Consider the following 26,854-nt stretch of genomic DNA (forward strand, 5'->3'; position numbering starts at 1 on the left):
CAGTGTGCTGTATTATTCTGTCAATAAATGCTTGTGGTGTTGATTTACATCCTCACAAAGAAAACTCTAGTTTGGATTCATCTATCTACCTGGGACGTCAGAATCACTGAGTATTATGATTGTTTTTTTGTTTTTTTTTCCCTTTGGGTAAGTACTTTTATGACACTGTGCCGAATCATATTATGGTCTTCCTTCTTCTCCTTCTTTCCTTCTTTTCCTCACTCATCTTTCCTTCCTTCCTACCCTCCTTCCTCCCTTGCATCTTTCTTTTCTTCCATCCATCCATCCAGCCGACCGTCTGTCCGTCCATCCATTATCCATCCATCCATTAACTACTCATCACTTATCAGACACAACTCTTATTTACAATATATATGTTCTAAATATACATGTCTGTAAAGCCCTGTGAGGTGACTTTGTTGTGATACTGGGCTCTATACATAAAATTGAACTGAATTGAAATGGTGTGTTTATGCTTAAATGTTTAAAATCTTAAATAACATGACCACATAAATATCATCTTAAATATCATAACTGTAATGTGAGTGCTGTCTTTGTGCCCTGATCGCCCAGTGATTTAACAGTCCAGAATCTTGGGTAAAAAAAAAAAAAAAAAATTAAAATAGATTCCTTGGTGTGCATTGTCAGTTGGCAGTCTAAATGACTGGCTGGCACACTGACTGGCTGAGTAGCTGGCTAATGGGCTCAAAAGATTGGATGTGATCAGCGACAGAGCTTTTAGATATGCATGGCTCGATGTCTGGAGGGCCATTGCAATTTCACAGCTCTACACCAAATCATCGCATTAAAGAAGTGATTTTACCACGGAAGAGGACACCCAGCATGTGCTATTGGCCGTTTCCTGTTCTGTGTGGGTCGACATTTTAACAAATTGTTAGTCTAATTCATGAGTAATAAGCTTTACAGCACCAACAAGACAAAGTCTGCACATGCTGTGAAAAACAGTGTCTTTATATATTTTCATGCGACAATGACTGTTAGTGTTCATCAAACTGTGCTATATTACTATATTCTATACACTCATTGTTTGTTTACTTTTTCCTCTTCATCAGTTTTTATATAAATATGTGAATATATACTTCTCTTAAGTCTGACAACATGGTGCCGTAACACTCATTTCTAGCTCCATACAATTTATAACAGCAGAACCTGTATGTAGATTCACTATAACGTCTCCCTTTAATGAGGCATCAGTCAGGGTTCAGAGGAGACGAAATCCATTTGTTTGACTATAAGACAGTTATCTGTGCAATTTGTCGTAATTTTTTTTCTTGCAGTAGATCTCAGTTTTAAGCATCTTAATACTGTTACATTTCTTGTCTGTTTACAGTGCATTGCTTCAGTTTGTGGTGGAGAATCCATAAAGATCTGGTTTGACAGATGCAATGGGAATGAACATTAGTGCCAAATTAAATTCGATGAAGACTTGTAACTTTACTTATCAGCTTCATCCACTTCCTCTGCTCTTCATCACCACATATTAAGTGGAAAAATAACTGTGTTTTATCAACTCAGACATACACTACTGCAGTAGACTGAGCACAGAAGAATGAACAGAAATTAACCTGAAAACAGGAAGTGACGCCAGGACTTAAGTGGATGATTATGTATGAGTGAAGTTCTTAAATCTGAAGATTTTCCTGATTTTCACTCGTAATGCCTTGATGCAATTTATTTCGACCTTTTGTATAGTGCATTTTCTCGACATCCATGGTCCACATGATGTGTGAGAAAACTCTGTGAATAACATAAAATGGAATATGTGGAATATGAGAAAGAAAAGCACATAAAATGTCAAATATCAGCCATGATCATGACTAATGATAAAGATTTAACCTGTCAGTGACAATATAAAGTTCTCCTACTAACATAAACACAACATTTCTTCATTTCTTTCAGCTTTGATATTAGTCTCTGCCAACTGTCTGATACTTTCACCATAGAAACAGTGAAACAAATGACTTTACACTGCTTGAAGATGTGTGTTGTAGGCTGACGGTGGAGCAGGTCAGTGGGGTGACTGGCTGGATATATGAGTCCTCGCTGTGGATCTAGTGTTAGCTGGGAGGCCAAATAACTTGGGTGGACGCTGCCCGTGTTGTGATCCTATAAATTGTTTTGCTGACGGCCACTGAAGTCATCAATAGACAAGAGGAACAGATAGAAACGAAGAGGGGCGAGACAGCAATAACTTCTTTGTTGGGATGAAAGAAAAGGATGTTGTTTTTCTACCAAAGAGCTTTAGAGGTTTATAAACCTGTTCTTATTCAATTATAATGAACTGTTTTTTCTTTATTAGTCACTTTCTCTCAAAGTATTTTTCAATCCAGATTGTGTTTGTTAAACTCAAATATATATTTTTTTCTTCCAGATGTGACATTTCTTAAAACACTGTTTGACATTAACAGCAGCACTAACACTCATGTCTGTCTGTTCACACATGCCAGCAAACACCACATACATTTCAGTACCGATGTATATTTTTGCAGTTTCTTTTTTTTTCCTGAAGTAACAGCATGCTTCGAAGTGACACACAGAATGTAAATGTCCTACATTTATACACAGCAGTGAAATACTGGAAAAGAAACAGACATCACAGCAACGGTATGTTTTCACCGAAAAAATACAAGAAAACACATGCAGAACCGCACTCTATAAAGTCATGCTGACATATTCCTGAAAAAAGATCACAGAAGCGGGAGAAATTTGGTGTGAAGGTGGAGGAAGCACGTACGCATGCAGACGGGGGCGGGGTCATAGTATGACGTTCTCTGTTCTTCATGCAGACCAGTGAAAACATACAGCTACGACGAAAGAAGCCAGCAGAGAATGACAACGGTGGAGATGGCTAGGACATAATGTAGAAAGAGACAATATGCATGGTTTCAGAGTAGAAAAGGAGGGAAGATATTGAATAAGAAAGAAAATATAAGAGAAAACAGAAGCAGATGGTCATAGCCGCATGGTGTGTAAAATATAACCAGTGTTGGGGGTAACAAGTTACAAAAGTAATGCATTGCAGCAACGTAATCCTTTGGCTGTAACGCAGTTGTGTAAGTTACAAAACACTTTTCGTCCATAATCTAAACGCTCAAATGAAAACAGCAAGACTGTGAGACCTTCAGGAATCAAAAATGCATCAGGAAAGTTCTATCTCCTTGGTGTTCAGCCAATGGGTGAAGATGGCAGAAGACAGTATATCAGTGACATGGATGAATGCTCATTACTAACACCTAACCCTTTATGATGAGAGTCTGTATGCAACTCAAAAGTAATACAGAAGTCATGTAACGCATTACAGTTCTGAGACAGTAATATTGTAAGGTAAGGAATTACTTTTAAATAACAGTAACAAGTAATCTGTAATGTATTACAGTTTGGAAGTAACTTGCACAACGCTGGATATGAGTGTAGGGGATGAGTACTACATTAAAAATATCACCACAATGGGAATTACAGCATCGTTATCACAAGTCCTCTTATGTGACAATGAATGAAACAAAAATGACAGAGGATCTACATGAACGTGAAGTTGCACAAATTAATTAGAGAGAGAGTGAGCAGAATGATGAGAGAGTTAAAAAGGAATGCAGAAGGGATGATGGGAGATGGGGAGAAGAGCCTGACGGAATATGAGATGAACTGCGTTTCTGTAGTTTGAAACGCCAAATAAAAGTTGACGATGCCCCGGTGTATCCCGCGAACATGCCATAAAATCACCAACTGTTATCAAGCCAATTATATTCACTGCCAGGCCAGACCACGGAGGGATTGTTTTCACAAACTTGTAATTGACCCCTGATGAATAATGTAACCCTGCTTCCTCTCCCTCTCGCGCTCGCATGTTGGTTTAGACCTCCGAAGTGTCATTATGATGCTGAACATTACCACTGCTGAAAGAAAACACATGCACATGCACACAGACGTGCTCACATGCATACATCTTTCCGTATCTTGCTTTGCCGCACATGCACGCACGCTTTTCTGACTTTCTGGTCTGTTTATGCATTGCATCATTCACCTCGCTGACATAATCTAGCATAACATAAAACTCTCATTAATTCTGTATTATTCCAGCATTCAGTAATTCATCATTGCTGATATGATTAACCAAACTGTCACACTTCCATACAGTCTCATTCATCAAGCATTTGCATGAAAATGTTACATTTAACATTAGCATGGAGTAAATTCTTGAATGCTGATGGACGATGTGGGCTTGATTAGACCAGAGGGGACCGCGACATTTTACATCTGCAGGTGTGGTTTTGTGTTTAAATGAATGATACGAATCCCATACCATGTTCTGAGGGTGATGTTGTGTATGCTGGACAGCTTGGTGGTCAGACGGGGTCCATTAATTGCGGTGACTTATCGACTCGGTAGAGGCAAAGTAACATGAATGCCAAACTAACTTTTTTTTGTTTGTGTTTGATTTGGCCTCCATAGCACAACAATGTCAAAAAGAAAACAAATGGAAAAGTATGAGGTTATATTTTTCAGTGCCACAGGAGTGGTGTATCAATGCTACTTGTGCTGCAATGTATCAAAAAAGCGTCACTTCTGGCACTGTTTTGAAGCAGCCTGCCATGATTGATGCCAAAGAGATACTCAGTTTCACTTACTAGCCCGCTAACGCCACTATGTTATTGTAATGTAACTGCTCTCATCACCATATTCCTATTTACAGAATCGGCACCCGCAAAGTCACAAATGCAGAAAATGTTGAACCTTAAAGCCTACAATCAGAATTTTCCCAACTACAATAGAAAACATCCGTTCAGTAGCTACAATGTGTTGCCCTTAGCCTCTCATTTGAGAATAGACACAAGCCATAAATCATGACTGCAGTGACAGCTGGATGCAGACTTTAGAAGATGTAAAATGGAGCAACATTGAGAATTGCTGGTCTCGGTATAGGTAAAATACACTGTGGAGGACAGCTATCTAAAACCTAAAATCTTACCTCTATAAATAGTTATTTATCATGAAATGTAAATTAAACAAAGCTAAATTAAGTCTTCCATTATTAATATTCCCAAGACCATCTTTCGATTAATCTGCAAACATCAATTTGATACCCCTTTTATCATAATCTTGCTTTTTAAAAAGTTAATCCAAAGCAAAATTTGAGATTCCATTTTCACTACATGGTTTTATTACATTTACCCTCAGGGGCACTTGTCTTCTTTAGGTCCAAACTATCTCAACAATATTACAATGCATAGACCCTGTGGTGGAAAAATTTACTTTTTATATTTTATACTCTTTATATTTTATACTGTTAGTACATCTTCTTTTAATGCTGAGTCATTATTCATTATGTGTGATGTTTACCACTCTGTAACACCCCCAACCCAGGAACGGAGTTCTTGCCTTGAGTTAAAACCCAAACACCTAAATGTCTGAATGTGTAGATAGAGAATGGCGCCTGCACTCCAGATTGGATCCAAGCAAGGTTAGAGTGGAGAGGTCATCATGACCTCTTCACGGAGCAGAGAAGGAGTAGTATGGGGTGGTACGATGTACGTAAGGAATGACATCATAGTTTGAGGGGGTTGGATTTGGTTCTATATAATCTTTAGTTTTCTCTTGTTTAAGCAGACTTCACTTACAGAGTTTCTCTGTGACTGACTTCTCAATAAATGCATTTATTTATTTTAACTGTAACTTTCTCTCCTCCTCTTTGTGTGTGGGTTATCAGTTGAACATTTCCATAACAACCCACATCATTAGAATAATGGCTCTGGGAAGGAGACCAGTGACAAATCACATACGACCATGACATGTTGTTAAAGTAACACTCATTTTGCTTCTGTATGATTAGTAAAATGTGCAGCCATAACAGCAAAATGACTAAATGTCATTTTAACAGCTAATCATTAGAGCTTGGCAACTGGTTCAACTATAAGGATGGTTCTCATTACAATTTGGGTTTTAGATTAGCATGAAAATGTACCACCCATTTAAATATTACAACAAAGTCTTAAAATTGCCATTTAGCTAAAGAGGTTTTACTACATAACCAAGGAAAAGGGTAGCAAACACTTCAGTTAATGTGAATATTTGTAGAGCAACAATGTGGTAAGGTGGTGTCATTTCAATGATTCAAGCATTATTTTGGGCAATTTAAGAGCGGCAACGTTCCAATGTCGTTAACGCCGAGCTATAATGTCAGCACTTGACATTGTGTGTAACTCTATTAAAGCTCATTGTTCCATGAATAGGGTGGCTATAATTCGTTAGGTTAGTAGTGCTCATTTATACAATACCACACAGGTTTCAGGGGCACTGGCTTCAACATAACATAACAGCATCCTGTCAGCCGGACAAAGTTACTTTAGATAAATTATACATCGTAAAACAACCTTCTTCAGAAGTACATGCTCATGTTCAATACCCAGTTAATGTTCACAGAGAAGAAAAGCAAAGAGGTGAAACTGGTGTTTCCATGACAGCTATCAGGCCAACATGGTGAGGGTGGAACAAACAATTACCGTCAGTTTTTATCAATATAATATGTATTGTTTGACAGAAAGAAAAACTACAGGGAAAGAGATTAGAAGAAAAGATGATACTGAAGTGCTTTTAGAGCACCACTTTTGGTCCAAAGTGGATGGAGAGTAACTGTGATGCTGTGTAATGTTGTTACAAGGATAATCATTGAATGTATATAAAGATGGACACTGTCAGGACATGTCAAACTCCCCCTGGTGGCTTTCTGTGGTATAGCGCATAAATCCCATCCCTTTCATGTCCTTCTATGAGACTCAGACCAACCAAAAACTCAAAATACACCTACAGTAAATTAATCCCAAAGTTGACTTTCGACTTTTTAGATACATTTGCTCAAGAAAAAGAAAATTTCTAATCAGTTATTTAACGTTGTAAAACTGTATGAAATTTAACAGGTGTTTGACAGCTTCATTGACCAATCACAGTCCTGAATCCATCAGGTCACTTGCTGAGTTGGTTGGAATGAACATCATCCAGTGTCTCTAATGCACAAACTCTGACAACAAATTGCCACATTTTGGCTTCACACACTGGTATCCATCTTTATATACAGTCATTGAGGGTACTGTATCAACTTTTAGTACAAACATTGCTTTTTGTCTGGTTACATTTCTGTACTGTGCTTATAGAGACAGATATGGAAAACAACAACAACAATCTAACTATAGTAAATCATCAAGTACATGTCTTTTTCTGACATTTTTGCTTTTTAGGATGACAAGTAGAATATACATATTACCATAAATTAAAGTAACAGCATAAATGTTGCAGGAACGTTTCCATGTGAGTACTGCTGAAGAAGGCATTCAGGAAACTTGAGGTATTTGTTTTCTACTTACTGCCAATGCGGAGGTTGATGGAGTCACGTCTTTCTCCATGTGGGTTCTGGAAGCAGCTGTAGAGTCCGTTATGGCTGCTGTCTACTTTGGTCAGGACCAGTCTGGGACCTTCTAGTTTGTGCTGGGCCTTCACGTCGGTCCCATTCACCTTCCATGTCACCGACGTGTTATTATCCAGGGATCCGCACTGCATGGTGACGTCGCTGCCCATTTTCTCATACTGGTTTCTACCAACTGGAAAGAGACACAAGCGCAGGGTAAGTATTTTTATATGAGAACCAGAAGACAAGCAAAATGATTTGTTGTGAATCAAAATGAAAATGTCATAGAAAAGCTGTATTTCTATCAAACAAAAAAAGACATTGTTGCTATAGAGGTTCCAAACAACAAAGACAATATTCTGTATTACAAATGTGGTTTGGTTTTTACTTTGGATGACACAAAAGAAACACTATTTGTCTTTCTACTTTAAATCCAGAACAAACAAATGCAGATATCTGCAAAATACGAAGTCAGAAGCAGGGAACTCTTACGCTAAAGGCCATAAATTTCAGTTGAGCATTATGGTCAAACTATTGAATCCTGTTTTCTATAATGATATGGACAACTTGTAATTTTAATTGATTGTTTTCTGGCTGCAGGAACTGATGAAAAACATGACTGAAACATATCCTCTTCATTATTAAAACTAAATACCATATACAACAGGAGAAACACATTCTCAATGAATATATTAGAAGAAGCAAACAGGTATCAAGGAAAGTCTCCAGAGGAATACACTTGATTTTGCCATTTTTAATGATTTTCCTATATTAATCAAATTAATTAGATAATTGGCCAAACCCTACCATAACGCCAATTAATGTTAGAGAGAAAACCAACAACTGAATTGAACTGACATTGAAAAACAAAAAACCCGAAAGAATAGCAAGACAGAGAGTTTTTGCTTTGCTCTGTATTAGGAGCCAGATATCAATATTGAAGAGGCACTGGAGGAAACCAGTGACTGTCTTCTAAGCTCTTTAATCAGGTTTTCTCGTCTCTTAGCCCTTAAATAATCCATAATAATGTCTAAAGGGGTTTACAGATGTCGAGTATGGTTGGAGAAATGAGACTTTTGGCCACAACACTGGGGTTACAACCCCTGATGTGCTGATAAGTCCCACGGGACCCGTCAGTATCCTACAAAGCCAAGACCCCCGATTAGCTCTTAAACACTGAGGATCAACAACACAACAAAAAGCAACAATGAAATATTGATCCCTATCTTAGGAAAAGCCCTCCTCTATGAAGGAAGGAAAGTGCCGCTACTGGCCTGGGATCACATGCTGTCAAGATCTTTGTCTTGCTCTGATGTCTCTCTTTCTTTCTGCGTTTGTGTTTCCTTTTGTCCATCTGTCTCCTCCCTCTTTCCTTTCTTTATTTTAACCACAATGCCTCCCTCTCGTTTCACTGTTCTTCACTTGCGCTGCCTTCCTTGTTTCCAACTCATGCCTGTTAACACAGATGATACAGATGTCGACTTGTGTGTTTCATGTATATTTCATGTCGCATAACAGAATCATCTATATTTAATATGACAAGTTCCCTGTTCCCATTAACATTAACCTGACACTGTTTGTTCTCAGTCTTCACTGTCTGTGGTTCGTTCTTCCTGAGCCCCCTCAGCCCTCATCCTCTGCTATTTTTCTCTGATCTGCCTCTTTTTTTTTTCTTTTTTTTTACCCCCTTTTTTGTCACAGCCTGTTTCCTTCTGACCATCCCCATCATCCCCATTCTTACCCAAAGGTTCAAATAATGTGCACATATTTGCAAGTGATTGGCAAAAAAAAAAAAAAAGAAAAAAAAAAAAGAAAAACCATTTCACTTTGATCTCCTCTTCTGTCAAGTGACTTTGAACGAATGTGTGACTTTATTTACATAAAGTTATTTGCATCTTAGTAAAAACCATACAGTGTGACTTTGATGTTAGCTTTGATGGTGTCGGTGCCCTTGTGTCTGAGAGTTACAGAAGAAGAAGAAGAAGAAGAAGAAGAAGAAGAAGAAGAAGAAGGGGAAGAGGAAAAGAGGAGTTTTTCCAGCCACTGTAAGTCTATGAACATTTGAGTTCATGTGGCTAAAATCTCAATTATACCTCATACACAGTGAAGTCTTCATAAATATAATATGCTATCAAAGTGAAATATGATATTGTTCAAAAATGTAATAATGTGGAAAAAGCCCCTACCAGAAATTCATTTCACTACCTCAGGTGGCTGTTACCAAACTAAATGTGTGAAATGTTGTTCCCGCTGATGTCATCAGGAGAGTGTGTGTGTATATATATATGTATATATATGTATATATATATATATATATATATATATATATATATATATATATATATATATATATATATATATAAGTATTTTGTCCTTAGAACTGGCTACGTGTATTATTTTAACTTCCTAATATTACAAAAAAAAAAAAAAATCTTTTAAAGGGGTCATTTTTTGCTAAACCCACTTTTATTGGCCTTTGGTTCATTTATTTGTGTATTTGGACCCTGGTAGTTCACAAAGTTTGAATTTGAACCCTCCACGTGCTGCAAAGCTATCCTTATATTCATTTTGGCAAAAATCGAGTGGATTTATAAAACCTGTTTGAATTCCTGCTTAATTTGTTACGTTCTTAACTAGTTACATCACAAAATTTGCACATATAAGGTCAAGACTTCCGATGAACATTTCTCCGAGAACACCATAATTGTTTGTCAGCAGCAGTGGTTGTAGTCCATTCTGAAAACATGTCCAAACTTCGAGCCGATTAACTAAAATGTTCAGTTGTTGGCTGAACAGGACAGAGCAGCACAGCCAATAACCTGGAGGGGGTGGGGCCTGAAGTGGCTCATGTGCATTTAAAGGGCCAGCGCTCAAAACTACCTTTCTCCTGTCATTACTCAGAAATAGGGCTGAAGATGGACCTGTGGAGTTGAATTAATGAAGAACTCAGAACTAAGCATAGCATTTACAGTTTATGTAGTCCACAGGGAAATGTTTTAAAATGCATAATTCTATTTTTTAAAAAAAGCAAAATACCACTCCTTTACTAGTGTTATTAGGGTGTTCAGAATAAAGAGCTTTGAGACACTGCCAAAGCTGCCAGTGTATTGGATTATAGAGATATGAACAGAATTTATTTACACTGAGTCTGGGGGATTTATGTGACCACTAGATGGAGTAGTGAGTCACTCTGCCAGTCTCCCGTGGTGAGGAAAACTAACACCACTTTGAGAGTCTGCAAGTGACTCAGTGTTAAAAGCTAGAATCACTGTTGTTTTCTCCACTGGACACAGCTCTGAATGAATAGAATGGAGTTGGATGTTGAAATGGCAGTGTTTCTTCTACACTGGTGAGTTTGATTATGAGGTTTATGAAGTTATAAAGTTATCATGGGATGTTATTATCTTTGCTACATTACCGTTTGTTGATCCACAGTTCAGATTAAACTGTGACTGTTCTGACCTTGTTTGTTCAAATCCAAACAGATCTTTAGTTCAGCTATTGACAACACGAACTGTACAGAAAACAGAGGTGATTTGTGGTTTTATTGTGGCTGTTTTCTGTCTAAAAACAGAGCTAAGCTAACAGAGCTATAATGTAAACTATCAGCTGATGCAACACGTGAAGATTATAAAACACAGTGTTATTTTGAGATTATGACTTTTAGTTTGAAGGAGAAAACTTGATACCATAATAGAGACGTTTGTAAACAATGATCTTTATACTTTATTCAGTGAGTGCTACAGTCTGTGGATACATAGCATTGATTAGTTGATGGTTTTGGTCCTTTGTGTGTTCTGCTGCACAACTTCCTCCTGCTGTTGAGAGTTTGGAATATCAATACTACATAGAACCCCTTTAAAATGACCCTTCTTTAGTTTTTCTCATCTCTACAGAGTAAACTTGAGATTTCTAGCACTGTGTTCATTCTCTGACCTCCCCTTTTGCTTTTCTTGCTGCCATCCCTCCCATCCGTCTTATCCTCCGGGGGTTACATCACTCTACCTCCATCCTTTTCGGTGTCCATTCATCTCCATCCGAACCTCTGTCGCTTCTAACTCCGTCCATGATTCATTTCTATCTCTTCCCTTTGACTGCTCCTCTGTCTGTCCTCTTATCGAGGTTCACACTCTTCTGTTTCTCTTGGTTTCTGACAGTCTCTATCTTTACCTCTCCTCTCCCCTTCGCCTCCTTACCTCCCTCCCTGCCATCTGCCTCTTGTCCATATCAAGCTTTGAACTCTTCTCATCTTCTTTTACTTAGTTTACGTCGCTTCCTGCTTCTCTCTTTCTCTGTACTATTGACATCCTCCCATACCTTATTCAGTCTGTTTAGGATCTTTCTTTTATTATGAGATGGATCAAATATAAAAACTGTACTTTGAGTATTTAAGAAATATTCATTTATGTACGGCTTGAAATAAACTACAATTAAATTTTACCTTGTGTATTGGTGTTTTGGACAGCTATGAATGCAGCACTATTAAGGGTCGGTATTCTTATGAGGAGCTCCATTAATTTGGTAAAATATGCTGACATTCTCAATTCTTCCACTGATTGGTTCTCTTTTCTTTCAATCAAATCAGTCAACGTTACCCTAAGTCACTAAATCACACAAAAGTAAGCATGTATGTCACTGGTGAAAAAGGTCTTTGACATTGTTTATTTATTAAAATGCTGTCAAAATCTCAGTGTTCTTTGTGTTGACCAGTATTGTTAATAACTTTACATTTTTAGGACTTTTCAGATTCACTACCTGCCTCAAAAATTGTTGGAAGAGTAATCAGATATAATCAAATATAAAAGCCAAATTAATTTGATACATACTTTATTTATGACACCTACTACCACTATTCAACTATTATATTATTATATACTATTACTATTACTATTATATACTTATGACATTGCAAAACCAACCATCCACCCCCTCATCGTTCATGTTGACATGGACAAAATATTCTCATTTTTTGCTCTTATTCCAACACAGTTCCTAATAATCTGTTTTTTTCTGGCTAATGAAACTGAATATTCTACAAATATTCTTGCTGTGAATTAGTTTTCCACAGTAAGAATGACTTCTAAAAACCTGTGGATATGCTTTTTAATGATTAAAACTAGATGTAGCAGGGGTTAGTATTGTTGCTGTACGGGGTTCCTCCCACAGTCCAAGTACATGCACCTTAATGGGTTAATTGGTCTAAATTGGTGTGAATGTGAGAGTGTATAGTTATTTGTCTGTATACATCACCTCTGTGATGAACCGATGCTAGCTGGGATAGAGGATTAACCATTTATGGAAAATGAAAGAATAAAATTACATACGTTAATCTATTATTTTTTTTAGCATCTTTACCACAGAGGATCTTTGTCCCTACTCAAGCCAAGTGTAAACAGACACTGCAACCTGTGGTAAAACCTGCAAATGAGACCCATTTTCTGAATTTGCTTTATACGTGTCCAGAAAATGCACATAAAACTGGAGTTGTAAACTTATCTCACATCTCAGTTGTAAAATGTGCATGAATGCATGTGCACATAGTCAGTTGGATGGTTTTAATATCATAATGTAAAGCTCTAGATGTGTTTTTTGTTTTGTCATTCATAATAAGAAAGTATATTAGAAGCAACTTAGCTTTGCACTGAAAATGATTCTGAAAATTAGATCATTTCCCTGTGCTGTAGCAGACATTTCTCTTTTCCTTCTTTGTCTACCTATCTCCCTTGGTTATGCCTTCATGCCTCTCTCAGCCTAAGTTTCCCTTATCTTATTCACCTTTCCGTCTTCCCTCTCCATCATCTTCCTCCTATTTCACTGTTAGAACACCGGCTTCTTTCACCCACTGATTTTCTCCGTAACATCAACATTCATCATCTGTACCTGGTCATGAGTATTCTGCGCACACACGCCACACATGCATAATACACTTTATATATCAGCTGAAAGACAAGCAGATGCACTCACAAGTGCACTCATGTACTCACTCATGTACTCCCTCACACCACCCTGCATAATGTTCCTGTGCCTCATCAACATACAGACCAGCACGCCTAATAACCATAATGACATTCAGCTCAATTGCTATTGATCTCTTTGTAATAGACAGGGCATTGTAAGCAGCATCGGAACATTGTTAACCCCCACCAAAAGAGAATGGAAATCATTAGTGTCCTTCAAAAAGCTCAAGTGTTACTAGTTTTGCTCATTACACTTCTGATTTCTACTGACGCCATCTGACATGATCTCACGAATAAACAAATTGTAACTGTGCAGCTGCTTAATATACTAATAATTCCAGCGATACAATACATGTAAATGACATTTCTATGCTTAAAACATGTATCAGTATTAGTTGTCTTCCTCAGGTGAGATTCTTTACACAAGAAGTTAATTTATTATTTATTGCTGATGGTTTGAGGTATAAAATAAAAGGGAACCAAGGGGCTCACGGGGTTACTGTAAAGTTTTCGCTAGTTTTTCATTCACAGCAGGATTCTGCAGGGCACTGAGGGCACTGTTTTCTTATGCATCCTTGTGATTATTTCCCACAGCACAGTATTACCATAAAGAGCCCACATCATGTCATGTTGTGGGGTCACTGGTGCTAAGCTCTGCAGGGCATTACAAGTACATATATCTGTCCAGAGGCTATTTAAAGAATAATGAACATAACCCATGGGCAGTGAAGTACATGTACATGGTCTATGGATGTTTGAAACTGAGCGATGAACTTTGCATTCTGTACAAAACAACACATACAATACGTTCACAGAGGAATGGCTACTCACACTCACAACAGCACAAGCAGATTTTATAATTCTGCACAACTACATACACTTGGAAGATAAGATCAGTGTAATCGGAGTAGTGCATGCACTGAATGACAAACAGACACACACACACACACACACACACACACACACACACACATATAGCATAATGTTATATTTGCTTATAACTTATAAACACACATTTTTTCCACAAATACTGCCCTGTTGGTCACAAGGACATATGTAGGTGGGCTGGAATCAGAGTCTATGTTTATGTTCACTGTACCAGTGAGGGTCAAGACAAGGATGGTTCGAGGCAAGACCATATCCGCACAGTACAGGAAAACAAGAAAAACAAAGACGGAAGCTGAAAAGTCCAGTCAAAGTCAAGAGAAGGTGATGTGTTCCTGCATTTGGCGAACAGAAGGACTTTCACAGATGTATATTACTTCTTTCAATTTTTCGCGTGCACCTTGATTAACCCACATTTATCAAGAACAATCAATTACGGTCAGATTATCATTAGGCTGGTGTCAGAAAGGATATTCTTGAAGACGGGTAGCTTCATTGTTTGATTAGCTGATTAAACACCGGCAGAATTACTTGTTCAAACGTCAAGTGCCACTGGGCAGAACATTGTTATACTCCACCTTTCCACTACATCATCATTAAATGCCGTCTGATGAGGTGAGGACACTTTTATAGAGGGATGTTAGTTTAAGTCTTATCAAAGCATTTTTTTTAAAGATTTCAAATAACTCGAGTTAGTTTTTCTAACTTTGTAAATTACACAATGTTCAGACTGCAGGCGAATGTGGCCCAAATCCAATTTTTTTGCCCATATGTGACCTGTATCTGATCTGTTAAAGACAGTTTGAACAGCACAAATCTGATATTTTTTCAAATCTGACCCAGGCCACTTTCATATGTGGTCCTAAATCTGATACATATCTAATATTGTGCAAATGGCCAGATCGCATTCATTTGACCTTTATGTCATTGAAATGCAACAAACGACACAATTCTGTGTCCCAGGAGGAGGAGTATCGGGAAAAACATATTTACTTCCATAAATGCAGTGTGTGCCTGTGTGGTCACGTATTATGTCAGGACCTCCTTTGCACATGTGGGTCACTTCAGGGTCACATTCAGTTCATACTCAAAACTGATAGACGTTGCATATAATATCTAATATGAACGAGCACACAAAAAATTGGATTTCACCAAAAAAAAATCCTAATTGTGCATTAAGAGCTGCTGTCTGAACGTAGCCTTACATTTCTGTGACTTGAAATCATTGAAAACACACGAGTGCATGCATTACATAGGCATCGTTGTCATTTTATGGTATATTGCATAGGTCACTTTAACTCAATAACTCATCTATTACCAATACCTCATCTGTTAACTTCACTGAGGCACCTTTATTGTGTATTTATTGTCTCCTCAACCCCCTGCTGTTTATAGTCATATTCTATGTTCATGTTTATATTCATATTCTATTCTAATTTTTGTACTTTTTCACTATGTTTTGCTCTGTGGGGCTTTATAGTTTTATAATTTCTATTTTCTGTATGTGATGCACATATGGCAAAACTGACAATAAAGCTGAGTTTGACTTTGATTACCTTTAAAGGCTCAATATGTTCCATTAGGGCTCTTTTGTGTATTGACATGAGGTTTGTGTTGTGTTGGCTGCTGTTTGTCATTTGATGACTTCATTTCTACGTTAATAGAAGCTGTTGTTGGATAGTCAGAGCTGGAGAGAACCATTGAAGACCTTGAGAGCGTGCATGAGGGTTTTCACAAATATAATTGACCCCAGTGCTCTAGGTCCAAATCGATACTGAGGCTGTTATTGTGAATCATATATGTACTCAAGACAGTTGTTGGTATAGAAATAGAGTTACACAATGTGTAACATGACCAGCTAGAAGCACACAATAGAGAAGCAAAGCCTGGTCTTTCCAGTGCAACCCTTGGCACCTTAGTTTTTATGCAAGTCAGTGATAAAACACCAGTGATTCTTTCATCTCATTTGGATTAACACCATAATTTACACATATATTTGTCAGTTCAGAGGATTAGCTTGTCATAGACATCACAAAGCACCAAAAAAAGACTTTCCTCCACACATTTGACATTCTGAAAAAAGGAAGGCAGGGAAAAAGAGATGAAAAACTGTAGAGGCGTCTTCAGCTGAGCAGCTTGTGTAGAGTCAAACTGGCTATGATGACAATTATGCAACTTTTGCGTGCCTTGACTTTTTAATTATGTATTTAAATAGTTTTAACTTTGACTAACTTTCTTGACTTGCAGAATTATCTTTTAACATTGCAATTGTCTCCCACCATTGAAAACCATGTATTTTTTCCCCCACTTAAGGGTACTCTGCATCCATACAATTCAGTGTGGACCTAACTTAAGTAACAAAAATATCGTTAAGAGGCAAGTATTTTGTGATCCCATTTGAATTATACCACCACATATCATTGTATGAGTCAAGGAAATCACAGTTTGTGTTCAAAACAGTTAAGTAACCACTAGTTTTGTGGAAAACAGCTCAGTGGACTGCATCTCTCATTGCTTGTGGTACACATCACTAACTGCCTCGGCATGTTTCACCTCATACTTGAGAAGCGATATAAGTATAAAGAGAAATGTAAATCACTTCAAGTCTGGTCATGTTGAGGCTGCAGAGACATATTCAGCGACTTTGAACAGATCATGGACAAAGACAGTTATGGTGATGACACTTCTGTTCAGTCCTGTTCATGTTTACATATTTTCAGCCTCTGATAATTAAACAGTTACAACAAATGGTGACTTTCTTGACTTGTAAAATTGTCTTTTAAATGAACAAACAACATAAGTAATGCCATAATTCAAAGGATATCAAAGCAAAATATTTGGCTGTTATACATTTTTTCCAGAAGATGCTGGAAAAAGGAACATAACAACTAAAACTGTATTCTACAACCCATGCCCTGTACTGCTACATGTTAGAGTTCAGTCACTCTTTGAAATCTCTATGATTTCTCTTTGAAATCATATAAAATATCCACTTTATGTAATTTAATGTCACCCGAGAGCCATGTATAATTAAGTTATTCTGCTTACGGCTGCCATACACGCATGTATCTATACACACACACATATACACACCACTCATAAAACAAACACACATTCCTTCTCGACCTGATTAGAATGGTGATGAAGTCTGATTATGTAGCAGCAGCTGTGTGAGTGTGTGGATGCATATGCGTTTCAATTTACACTTTCCCTGCCTCTCACATGAATGAGCGTGGTTGTGTTACTTCACATCTATGACTCCACTTGTCGGTTCATGCATGCATGTGTGTGTTTAAGCGTCTGTGGAAGTAAGCAGGTGTAAGTTATGATCTGGCTCCACAGTGGCAGCATGAAATGAAATTGAAGTTGAGCGCTGGCATTCTGATTTACCATCTGAAACTGTTGCATTCTCAGTGTTTGTGGCCTGTCCGTGACAGAATAAGCACGCATGTGTTTCAGTGTGTATTTGTGTGTGTATGCTGGTCTCACTGTGAGCAGTCGTCCTCGTGGATTCATTGTCATGTTTATATCACATCGTGTGAGACCATGTCTCTTTCAGCCGAGCTGTAACTCACTGGAACATTTATCACTGAATCACATTTGTTCGCCTAAGGGGAGCTTTGGCTTTTCAGAGTCCAACAGTAAAAGATCGTGCACACATAGATAGAGCCTCGGAGAATTATCAGTTTAACTTTATGGATTTAACACTCATAGAGGAAGATTAGTACTGAGGTTTCTCCTTACGTCTCAGTTTTTAATTTACAATTTAAATTAAAAACTTCCAGCTACGGAAAAATTACAATAAAAAGCAAAATCTGAAAATACAAATAAACCCAAATTAATTTTTTTCCTCATGGTATGTGTAATGATATGCTGCAGCCTCCAGTCAAATATTACTTCTCTGTAAGTAAAGTCAAAATGGCTCATTTCCTATCACAAAAAGGAAAAATGTTTCGGTTCTGATTGAATAATGAAATGAGAAGTAATACAATAATACAGGGGTTTGTCAGAAGGTCCAGCTTTGATGATCAGGTTAAAAATTCTGACTTTCCAGAAAGACAGAAGCCAAAGAAAAAATCCCAAGGATCATGACATCAAGGATTATATTGATTCACAATGAGTTTCAGCAGATTTCTTTCGAAGGACAGGGTTGTGTCTGAACAATGCTTTGGGAGAATAAACTGGGTTCATTTGTTTCATTCGCAGCTACTTTTTTCATTCAGTCGTCGGACAAAAGTCAGTTTGGTTATCAGTGCCTTTTGGTTCCTAATGATGGCATTTGCAGCCAAGTGTTCATTTCCAATGCAAAATAAGAAAAACTATATCATGGCACAAGCATTTTGGCTATGTTTTTTACTACTGCTTTCCTATTTTGGCTTATTCACTTCTGTGTCTTGTGGACTCTTGGCTTTAGCTGATGACAACTACTATTATTTATTTACTAGTCAGTCAAAAAGTGTTCATTTATTTAATCCCTAACAACAGTAATTTTAGGCGTGGTGTTTTTTTTTTTTCATACAAAGTAGCAAAAGCATAAAATTCAAAATGACAAAATCCCAAGAAATATTAGCTAATTTTGCCAGTGAAAAAGAACTTTGCATAATTATTTTCCATGCAGCCCAAATAATGTTTATTTGATTGTGTTTGCAGCCAAGTGTTTATTCCCCAGGCAAAGCATGAGAAACTATAACAAAACTGGCATTTTTAGTTGTTTTTACCTGTCGGCTGAGGGGAATTGTAATCATTTTGTCATTTCTCCATCCGTCTCTGTCTGTTTGTCCATTCAACAACATAATCGCATTATCTGAAGAATGCATTGATATATCTGCACCAAATTTATACTGTGGATGCATCCTGCACATGGAGCAGAAGTCTATCGAAAATAAGTGACCTTGACCTACTTTTTCAAGGTCAAATGGCCTTGTGCTGTTATAATATCCGAGTACTTTCAAATTTAAATATATATGGAATAAGTTTTACACAAAGACAATCTAAATTATAGGGCAGTAACTTTAAACAGAATCTTACACTATATTTGGCCGAAGGGGATTAAAAGTGTGCAGCACATTATGTTTATTATTGCTGTTTTAGTTTTCTTTGGTTATTTGCATGTTTTCCTGTTGTGCTCTTTGCTAATTACAAAAAGGAAAAGACAAAACCACTACCAGAGTCTGGTTAAGAGATGGAATCAGCCAAAATAAGTAACAGTTGTGCAAGAAAACCTCCAAGGTGTCCAAGACGATAACTGATTAAAATTGTCTATCATTGTAATTCAATCTTACCGGACTGTTTGTCAGATGAAACAACTAATTTGACAATGTCACCTTGGGTTAATGGAAATTCTTCTTTGCTTTTTTTCACTAGCGGAAGCATCGTAACAAGATTAATCAATAATTTGTGGAAGTGGTGGTAACAAGTGTCTGTCTGCTGAAAGTGAAGGTTTAATATGCGTGAATTCTGATTCCGATGATAGTAATGCACTTGGAGGATGTTTTAATGCTCTTGTTTTTACCAACTAAACAATTACTTTAACATGCAAAGAGTATCTGCAGGTTTGAAGAGCCTAAATTTATGGCTTTTAAGACATTTTTCAAGGCATCTTTGGTCAAATATCAGACCTTACATGCACATAAATAACAGGACCTCATAGTTACTGTGTTGAACCATGTTTCAGTTAAGCTAATTTTACATTTCCATTTGTTCGTGACTAATGTTTCTGCTACTGACGTTCATGCTGCTAAAGCTCATACCTGAACCCATCCACCTATGAATGATTGTCGAAGTTATTATACACTAACATTCACAACAAATACATTAAATTACACTAAAAAAAAAACAAAAATGCACTGAACTATACAAAATATATACTAAAATACAGCAACATCCACATAAAATGTGATAAATCTGACACTCAAAGGTCTTAAAAATTCCACAGACACAATAAATTATATTTATGTACTTGCTTTGGGTTGTATTATCAATTTGTATTTTAGCATATGTTAGTGTATTTTAATATAATTTATATGTATTTTAAGGATTAATTATACATTTTAAAGACAATTAGGGCCTCAGTTTAGGACAATTACATTTAAAACTTTTAAAAGTTTTACTGTGGACATCCTGATGTTCATATGCAACAGATGCACACAGTATTTTGTTGTCTGTCTGGCTTACAATGATAATAAAGCTATTTTAAAATAGACACAAATGACAAAATATACATAAAGAATTTTGAAATACACTAAAATATACTGGAATACACAAATGTACACTAAAATATGCTAAAATACAAACCCGCAATAGAATCCAAAGCAAAAATATCAATGTTATTTGTTGTGTCTATGTAATTTTTTAAGATATTTGAGTATCAGATTTAAGGATTAATTAGCAATTTTAAGGATGATTAAGGCCATAATTTAAGATACATTTAAGACATTTAATGGATCCCTCTGGACATCCTGATGTTCTTATGCGTTGTATGTGTGATGTTTGTTGTCTGCCTGGCTTACAATAGCAATAAGTGTTGTGGAGCTACTGTATTCTATGCAAATTGTGAAAATACACATAAAAATAAAGTAATTTAAATACAGATATTATACAGAAATACACTGATGCACCTCAGAGAGTGTTTATTTGATTCCTAACATAAAAAGTTGTAGCCAAAGTTTTTATTTCTCATGGAAAGTAACTAAAAGTATTATGAGACAATTAGACTGCTGTTTTATATTCACGTCTGTCTCTTGTGGTCTTTGAGGATGTTTTGTTTGACGCTAATCACAAAAAATATTAACAAAAACCAAACTGAGTGTGGATAAGAGATCAGATCAATCAAAATAAGCAACATCTGTGTTGAGAACCCTGAGGGCGTCTGAGATGATGAGTGATTAAAAATGTCCTATCATTGCAATTCAGTCTTATCGGACTGTTTGTCTAATGAAACAACTAATTTGGTGATGTCACCTTGGGTTAATGGAAATTGTTCTATGGGGTTTTTTCACTAGTGGAAGCATTGTGGCACGATTAATCCATAATGATTGGAATTATTTGTTAAAGCAGTCATAGTAACAAGTGAAAAGTGGAAGTGAATTCTGCTACAGATGATAATAATTTGCGTTGGGAATGCTTCTCCCTCTGTTCTAATCACTTTTAACAGCCAGATAGACATTTTTTTGCCTCAGTCAGCATGTGGTGCAGCTGGTTAGGCAGGTTCTTCAGATGTTTCTGTGAAGTATGACACAGCAGAATGTTAAACCCCCCCCCGGCGATTTATAAGACAGAGATCCGATTAACTGCATGACATAATAAGTATTGGCAATAAACTGCTGTTGACACTTTCATGGTTGTGCATATATTAATGCACTGATACAGATGTGCTGTAGGCGCACATATATTCGCCTTCACACACACACACACACGCACGCACGCATACACACACACACACACACACACAGACACAAACACACACACACAGATGCCAAAAAACAAACAGCCTTGGACCCACGCACACGCTCACACACACACATACACTTCCTCTGCAAACATCTTGGAATTAAGTTATCACTTTATCGTCTCTCGTTCCCACAGAGAGATTAACATTCACTCTCGCTCTGCAGTTGCGTCTCCTTTCATGTGAGCGCAGAGCCAGCTGCAGCTGCGTATGTGTTTGGAAGCGCGTGCGAGGACACGGACGCTCAAATAAATCCACTTCCTGTTTCCTGCCATCTTATCTGGGCCTCGCCACACATGTAGCCGTACAAGTTCCACGCACGGCGGCAGTGGCCTGATCGACGCCCTCGTCATATTGGCTCGCGGAAGCAACTGGAGAAGACAGGAAGATTTGCAGGCAACAGGGTTAATTGACTCTTCACATTTTAGATGTCTATGCTCCGGGAGGAACATGGGAAGCGAGGCAGATAAGAGGGAGTATGAAAGAAGAGGAAGGAGAGGAGAGAAAAGGGAGATTGAGTGGTGAGATGAGGATGAGAGAGAGTGAACAGTCAGAGGAAAGCGGGACAGCACAGGAGGGAGGAAGAATTGTTGAGAGCGAGCAGGGCAGTTAATATTTTACAAGCCTGGATTAGAGAGGTCATGAAATGAGGAATGGGAGAGGGATTCCTGAGAGTCGGCTACAGGGAGGAGGAAAGACAGAACGGAGCGGGACAGCTGGATCACAGCGCTTTGATCACAAACATCTGTACGATTTGAGAGGAAAACCAGCCAGAGATAACCGCATCCTGCTTCAGCGATTAGTCTGGACAGGTTTCACTCTCTCTGTTGGTCTTTAACGGCTCGGGTTTGTTTATGAAAGGATCGTACCTGTTGGGTTTTGTGTGTGTTTACTTATTGTACTCCTAACAGGCCTGTGGGATTACAGTTTTAAGGACTTTACAGGACTTTACATTCGCATAAATCACAGACCTCATAGTTATTGCCTTAAACCAGTCTCAACCACAGAAAAAAAAAAAAAAATGCAATAAGATATACAATAAAGTACAGTAGTAGTAGACAATATGATAAAATACATATAAAGTATGCTAAAATACATTAATATATACTGAAATACACTAAAACATTGTAAAATACTAATCCACAATACAACCCAAAGCAAATATGTCAATATAATTTATTGTGTCTGTGGAATTTTTAAGACCTTTGAGTGTCAGATTTAAGGATTACTTAAACACACTACATGAAAAACACAAAAAATGCATTGAAATATACAAGAGATATACTAAAATTCACAAAAAATTTGATAAAATGCACATAAAGTGTGCTAAAATCCACTAAAATAAGCTATAATATAAATATACTATAATAGTCTGGACAGGTTTCACTCTCCATCATCTGTCCGTCTGGCTTCTTTTTTGGTCTTTAATGGCTCAGGTTTGTTTATTAAAGGATTGTACCTGTTGGGCTTTGTGTGTGTTTACTTCATGTACTCATTTAAGGACTTTGGATCTGCATAATGTGATGTTTACCCAGAATTTGTGTGCAACAGGGGTTGTTTTTTCTCTTTGTATTTAACAGTAACGCAGTATGTGTGTGTTTCATTTTATCTTCTCTAATGACACTGTAAGGTCTTAATGAGATTTCCCAGCCTGTTTCCTTTTCTACCATTATGTCTTCAGAGTCATTCTGCAGCGTCTGAGTTCTATTTGACACGGGAAATAAACTGTGCAACATTTTATCCCTATTATTTTGTCACATCAGAAGCAGGTGGAAAAAAACCTTAACTCTTTAAAACCTGATGTGTCATCGCTGACACCCTCTGCATATGCAGTTTGGATGGCTGTAACTCTTTCACTGTTTGTGGAATTGGAAAAATTCCAACGGTTTCTAAAACCTGAGACGTTTTATTGGGTCATTACGGTAGTTTCACTCACACCTGTGCTAGAAGCTGGAGAATAAGCCGTTTCAGCAGTATTATAACATGCAGTAAACTGTAAATGACTGCTAGATTTTGAAAGTTCTAAGTGCTCCAGATAATTGGACAAGAGGACTCACTCACAGCATATTTTCCAACCTTTTTATTATCAAAATTTTCAAAAAAAAAAGTCCAGACAGACCATTTTAGGCTTGGGGTTTAAAGGGTTAATGTCTAATCTGACTTTATGTTGATCCATCATTGTAACACTTATGTTGTCTCTGAATTTAATTAGGTTCCAAAAAAGAGAAAATGAAATATTTCAACCTGTAATTTTTCTGATGCGTTCTAAAAGAGGAAAAATAGGACTTTTAGCTCAAAATAAAGTAGCACAAAAAGACATTAAGTGATATCAGATGCAGCTTAACCCTAGAACAAGGGGGTGAGATGGTTCTTATCTGCTTTAATAATGAATTGCATGGCTAATAAATATATTTGCACACTCCCTGATGGCAGGAATGTATAATAAAGATAATCATGCATAAGCCTGCAGAAACCTCCCTCCAAGTTCTAATCTGATTGGTTAATAACACAGCTAACATCAGCCTAAGCCTCCCCTCAGAACCAAACTCAAGGTCAGCGCTAATACCAGGTAACACTGAGAAATAAAGAAACAAAGGAAACAAGGACAGCACAAAGATGAAGAAACGGTCGAACATGTTCAGTATAAGTAAAATAATGGGGAGATTACAGTCGGCACAGAGCACAGGAGGACAGGAGGGTGAAAGCCAACAGACACAAGGGGATGAGGAAGTGTTTGGTGGGTAAAGGTGAGAGACTGAAGGACAAATGAAGTGATAGGTGGATAAAAGAGGAGATGGGGGATCAAAAGGCTTCACGGAGGAGACGAAATGAATGGACAGGGAAATGGTCGACTTAATTAATGGACTGTAATATATGACAATATTCCTGTGTTCCAAGATAATATCAGCTAAAATTACGGCTTTCATCATAGGGGCACTCTGCAAATATACTCTGACCTTGAAAAAGGAACCGACGAAGCAGGGAAATAAAAAAAAAGGAAAGAAAAAAAAAAAAGACAAGAACTCTGACAGGAGCTAAATCTGCTATTATGATAGGTCCAACTATCCAACGGCCTGATAAAATGGTGGGTCTTTCTCATCTCATCTACTCTGCCGACATTTCCAGCCAGTTCAAGTGTCACAGTTTGGTTTCAGTTTTATTTCTAGGAGACATTTTTCAGGTTATATAGAGGCAATACGTGCATTTTATGCAAGTGTTATTTGTTGTACTCATGCTCCATGAAGGGCTGAACAGATTTTTATTTCATGTCTCCACGTCCCACATACTGACACAGAAGAGAATACATGAACTCAAGTCAATTACAGTCGGGTTTGCATCCAAACGTATTCATTTGAACCAGTTTCAGTTTTGTTTTGTTACCTATTATATATACTTGTGTCCATTTTGTTACTCAGGTTACTCATCTTGGTTCATTATACTGCTTATTTTACTCATTTCTGTTCCTTTGGTTGTTTATTTTGGTATTTGTTGCCTCTGTTATTCATTTTTATCCATTGTTCATTTTGTTGCATATTTTGTTACTTATTTTGATAAGTTGTGTTCCTTCAATTGTTTATTTTAGTGATTTTATTGATTATTCTATACACTTTTGTCCATTTTGCAATTTTTTTCTTCACTTTGTTGCTTGTTTTGTTCTTTTTATTAATTAATTTGTTCCTTTTGTTGCTTACTTTAGTCCTGTTTGTCCATTTTGTCTCATATTTTGTTCATTTGGTGCTTATATTCATTCTCTTGCTTATTTTGTTAATTTTTGCTCATTTCATGACTGATTTTACCTATTTGTTTTCCATTTTTGTTTATTTCAGTGCCTGTTTTCATAATTTTTGCCCTTTTCATTACACATATTTTTCATTTTTCTTCATTTCATTGCTCATTTTCATCATGTTGTTCCTTTGGGTTTTTTCAGTGCTTACTTTTTGATTGATGAATCAGCTCAGTATTCATTCTCACTGAAGCATCTTTCTTATTCTTTTGCTGCAGGAGGTTTTAGAATATCATTGTGAGTGGGAAAGACACTATTAAAACGTCTGTCTCTCAACCTTCATAAAGTGTCTCTGATACTCTTGGTTACCAAAGTTCATACATTTACTTCCATTACTCATTTATATGTGATCCAATGAACAAATTGATGTGATTTTATGAATAGTTTTATTATGTTTGGCATACTACATGGCAGTAATCCAAAACATGATCATCTACCATAAACCCATGGGCTTTAAATATACTTAAACTGCCAAAAAGGACCAACAGAGCAGGTGAAATGATGCTGTCTTGAGGATTATTGCAACCTTTTTCACTCCTTGTTGTTGTATATGATACTTAATTACAGTGCAATTTCTAAATATAGATCTAAACAAGAATATGAGACTGAACAAACACATATAAACTGTGGAAGCAATGCCATAGTGTTGAGTAAATATGTACAAGTCTTGCCTGATTAAACTACAAACTGTAAACACTTCTTCTGCTACAATGTTGAAGTTTCACAAAGACAAAACCATTGTATATGTGCACGTTATGACGGTTTGATCCAGATGCAAACATTTTTTGGCAAATGACGGCAACTTTTAAATGTTTTCTTGTGTGACGACGTGAATCAATCAACACGTCTTAAATTTGATCATGAAACACATTCCATTTGTTTATTTGCATGACAGAGTGATGATTGAATTTTCATGCACTTACAAAAAAACTGTTTGAATTTCAACTGGATTATACAAACAGTGAATATTCCATGCCATTGGGGTCATCATCTGACAGTGCTACACCTAGCACAAAGCAACACACCGTATATGCTCTATCAATCAGCTTCATTGAATGAGGTGCTGTTTTATGCTTTTGTGTGAAATTATCATATGTGGCATTAAACTGCATGTGACAAACAGTGGCACAATTGTGCACAAGCTGCTAAAGGAGCTGAAAGTGTTTGCTTTGAACTCTGAGGAGTTGCCACAAATCTATCAATCATGCAACGCTTGGAACAGCTATCAACTCCTTCGTCAAGCTGTTGCCGGGGCAGCTTAATGGAGTGTGGGCACAACTCCACAACACAACAGTGGAGCTTCCAGCATTATTTTCTTTGTTATTTGAGTCAGCAATCAAAGGACCACCACACCAAGAGGGACT

At 37.1% G+C, this 26,854-nt stretch overlaps 1 protein-coding gene across 3 annotated transcripts in view; it reads right to left on the reverse strand.

The window, feature by feature from the left end:
* Positions 1-26,854, reverse strand: part of cntfr (ciliary neurotrophic factor receptor) — a 392,344-nt gene that overhangs the window by 162,422 nt on the left and 203,068 nt on the right. For all 3 annotated transcript variants that reach the window (XM_030150153.1, XM_030150151.1, XM_030150152.1), the window contains one exon: positions 7,377-7,610. In XM_030150153.1, the coding sequence (XP_030006013.1) occupies positions 7,377-7,610 (234 nt within the window). The remainder of the gene's footprint in view (positions 1-7,376; positions 7,611-26,854) is intronic.

The sequence above is a fragment of the Sphaeramia orbicularis genome, chromosome 12, assembly GCF_902148855.1.
Source record: "Sphaeramia orbicularis chromosome 12, fSphaOr1.1, whole genome shotgun sequence".
Classification (NCBI taxonomy): Eukaryota; Metazoa; Chordata; class Actinopteri; order Kurtiformes; family Apogonidae; genus Sphaeramia; species Sphaeramia orbicularis.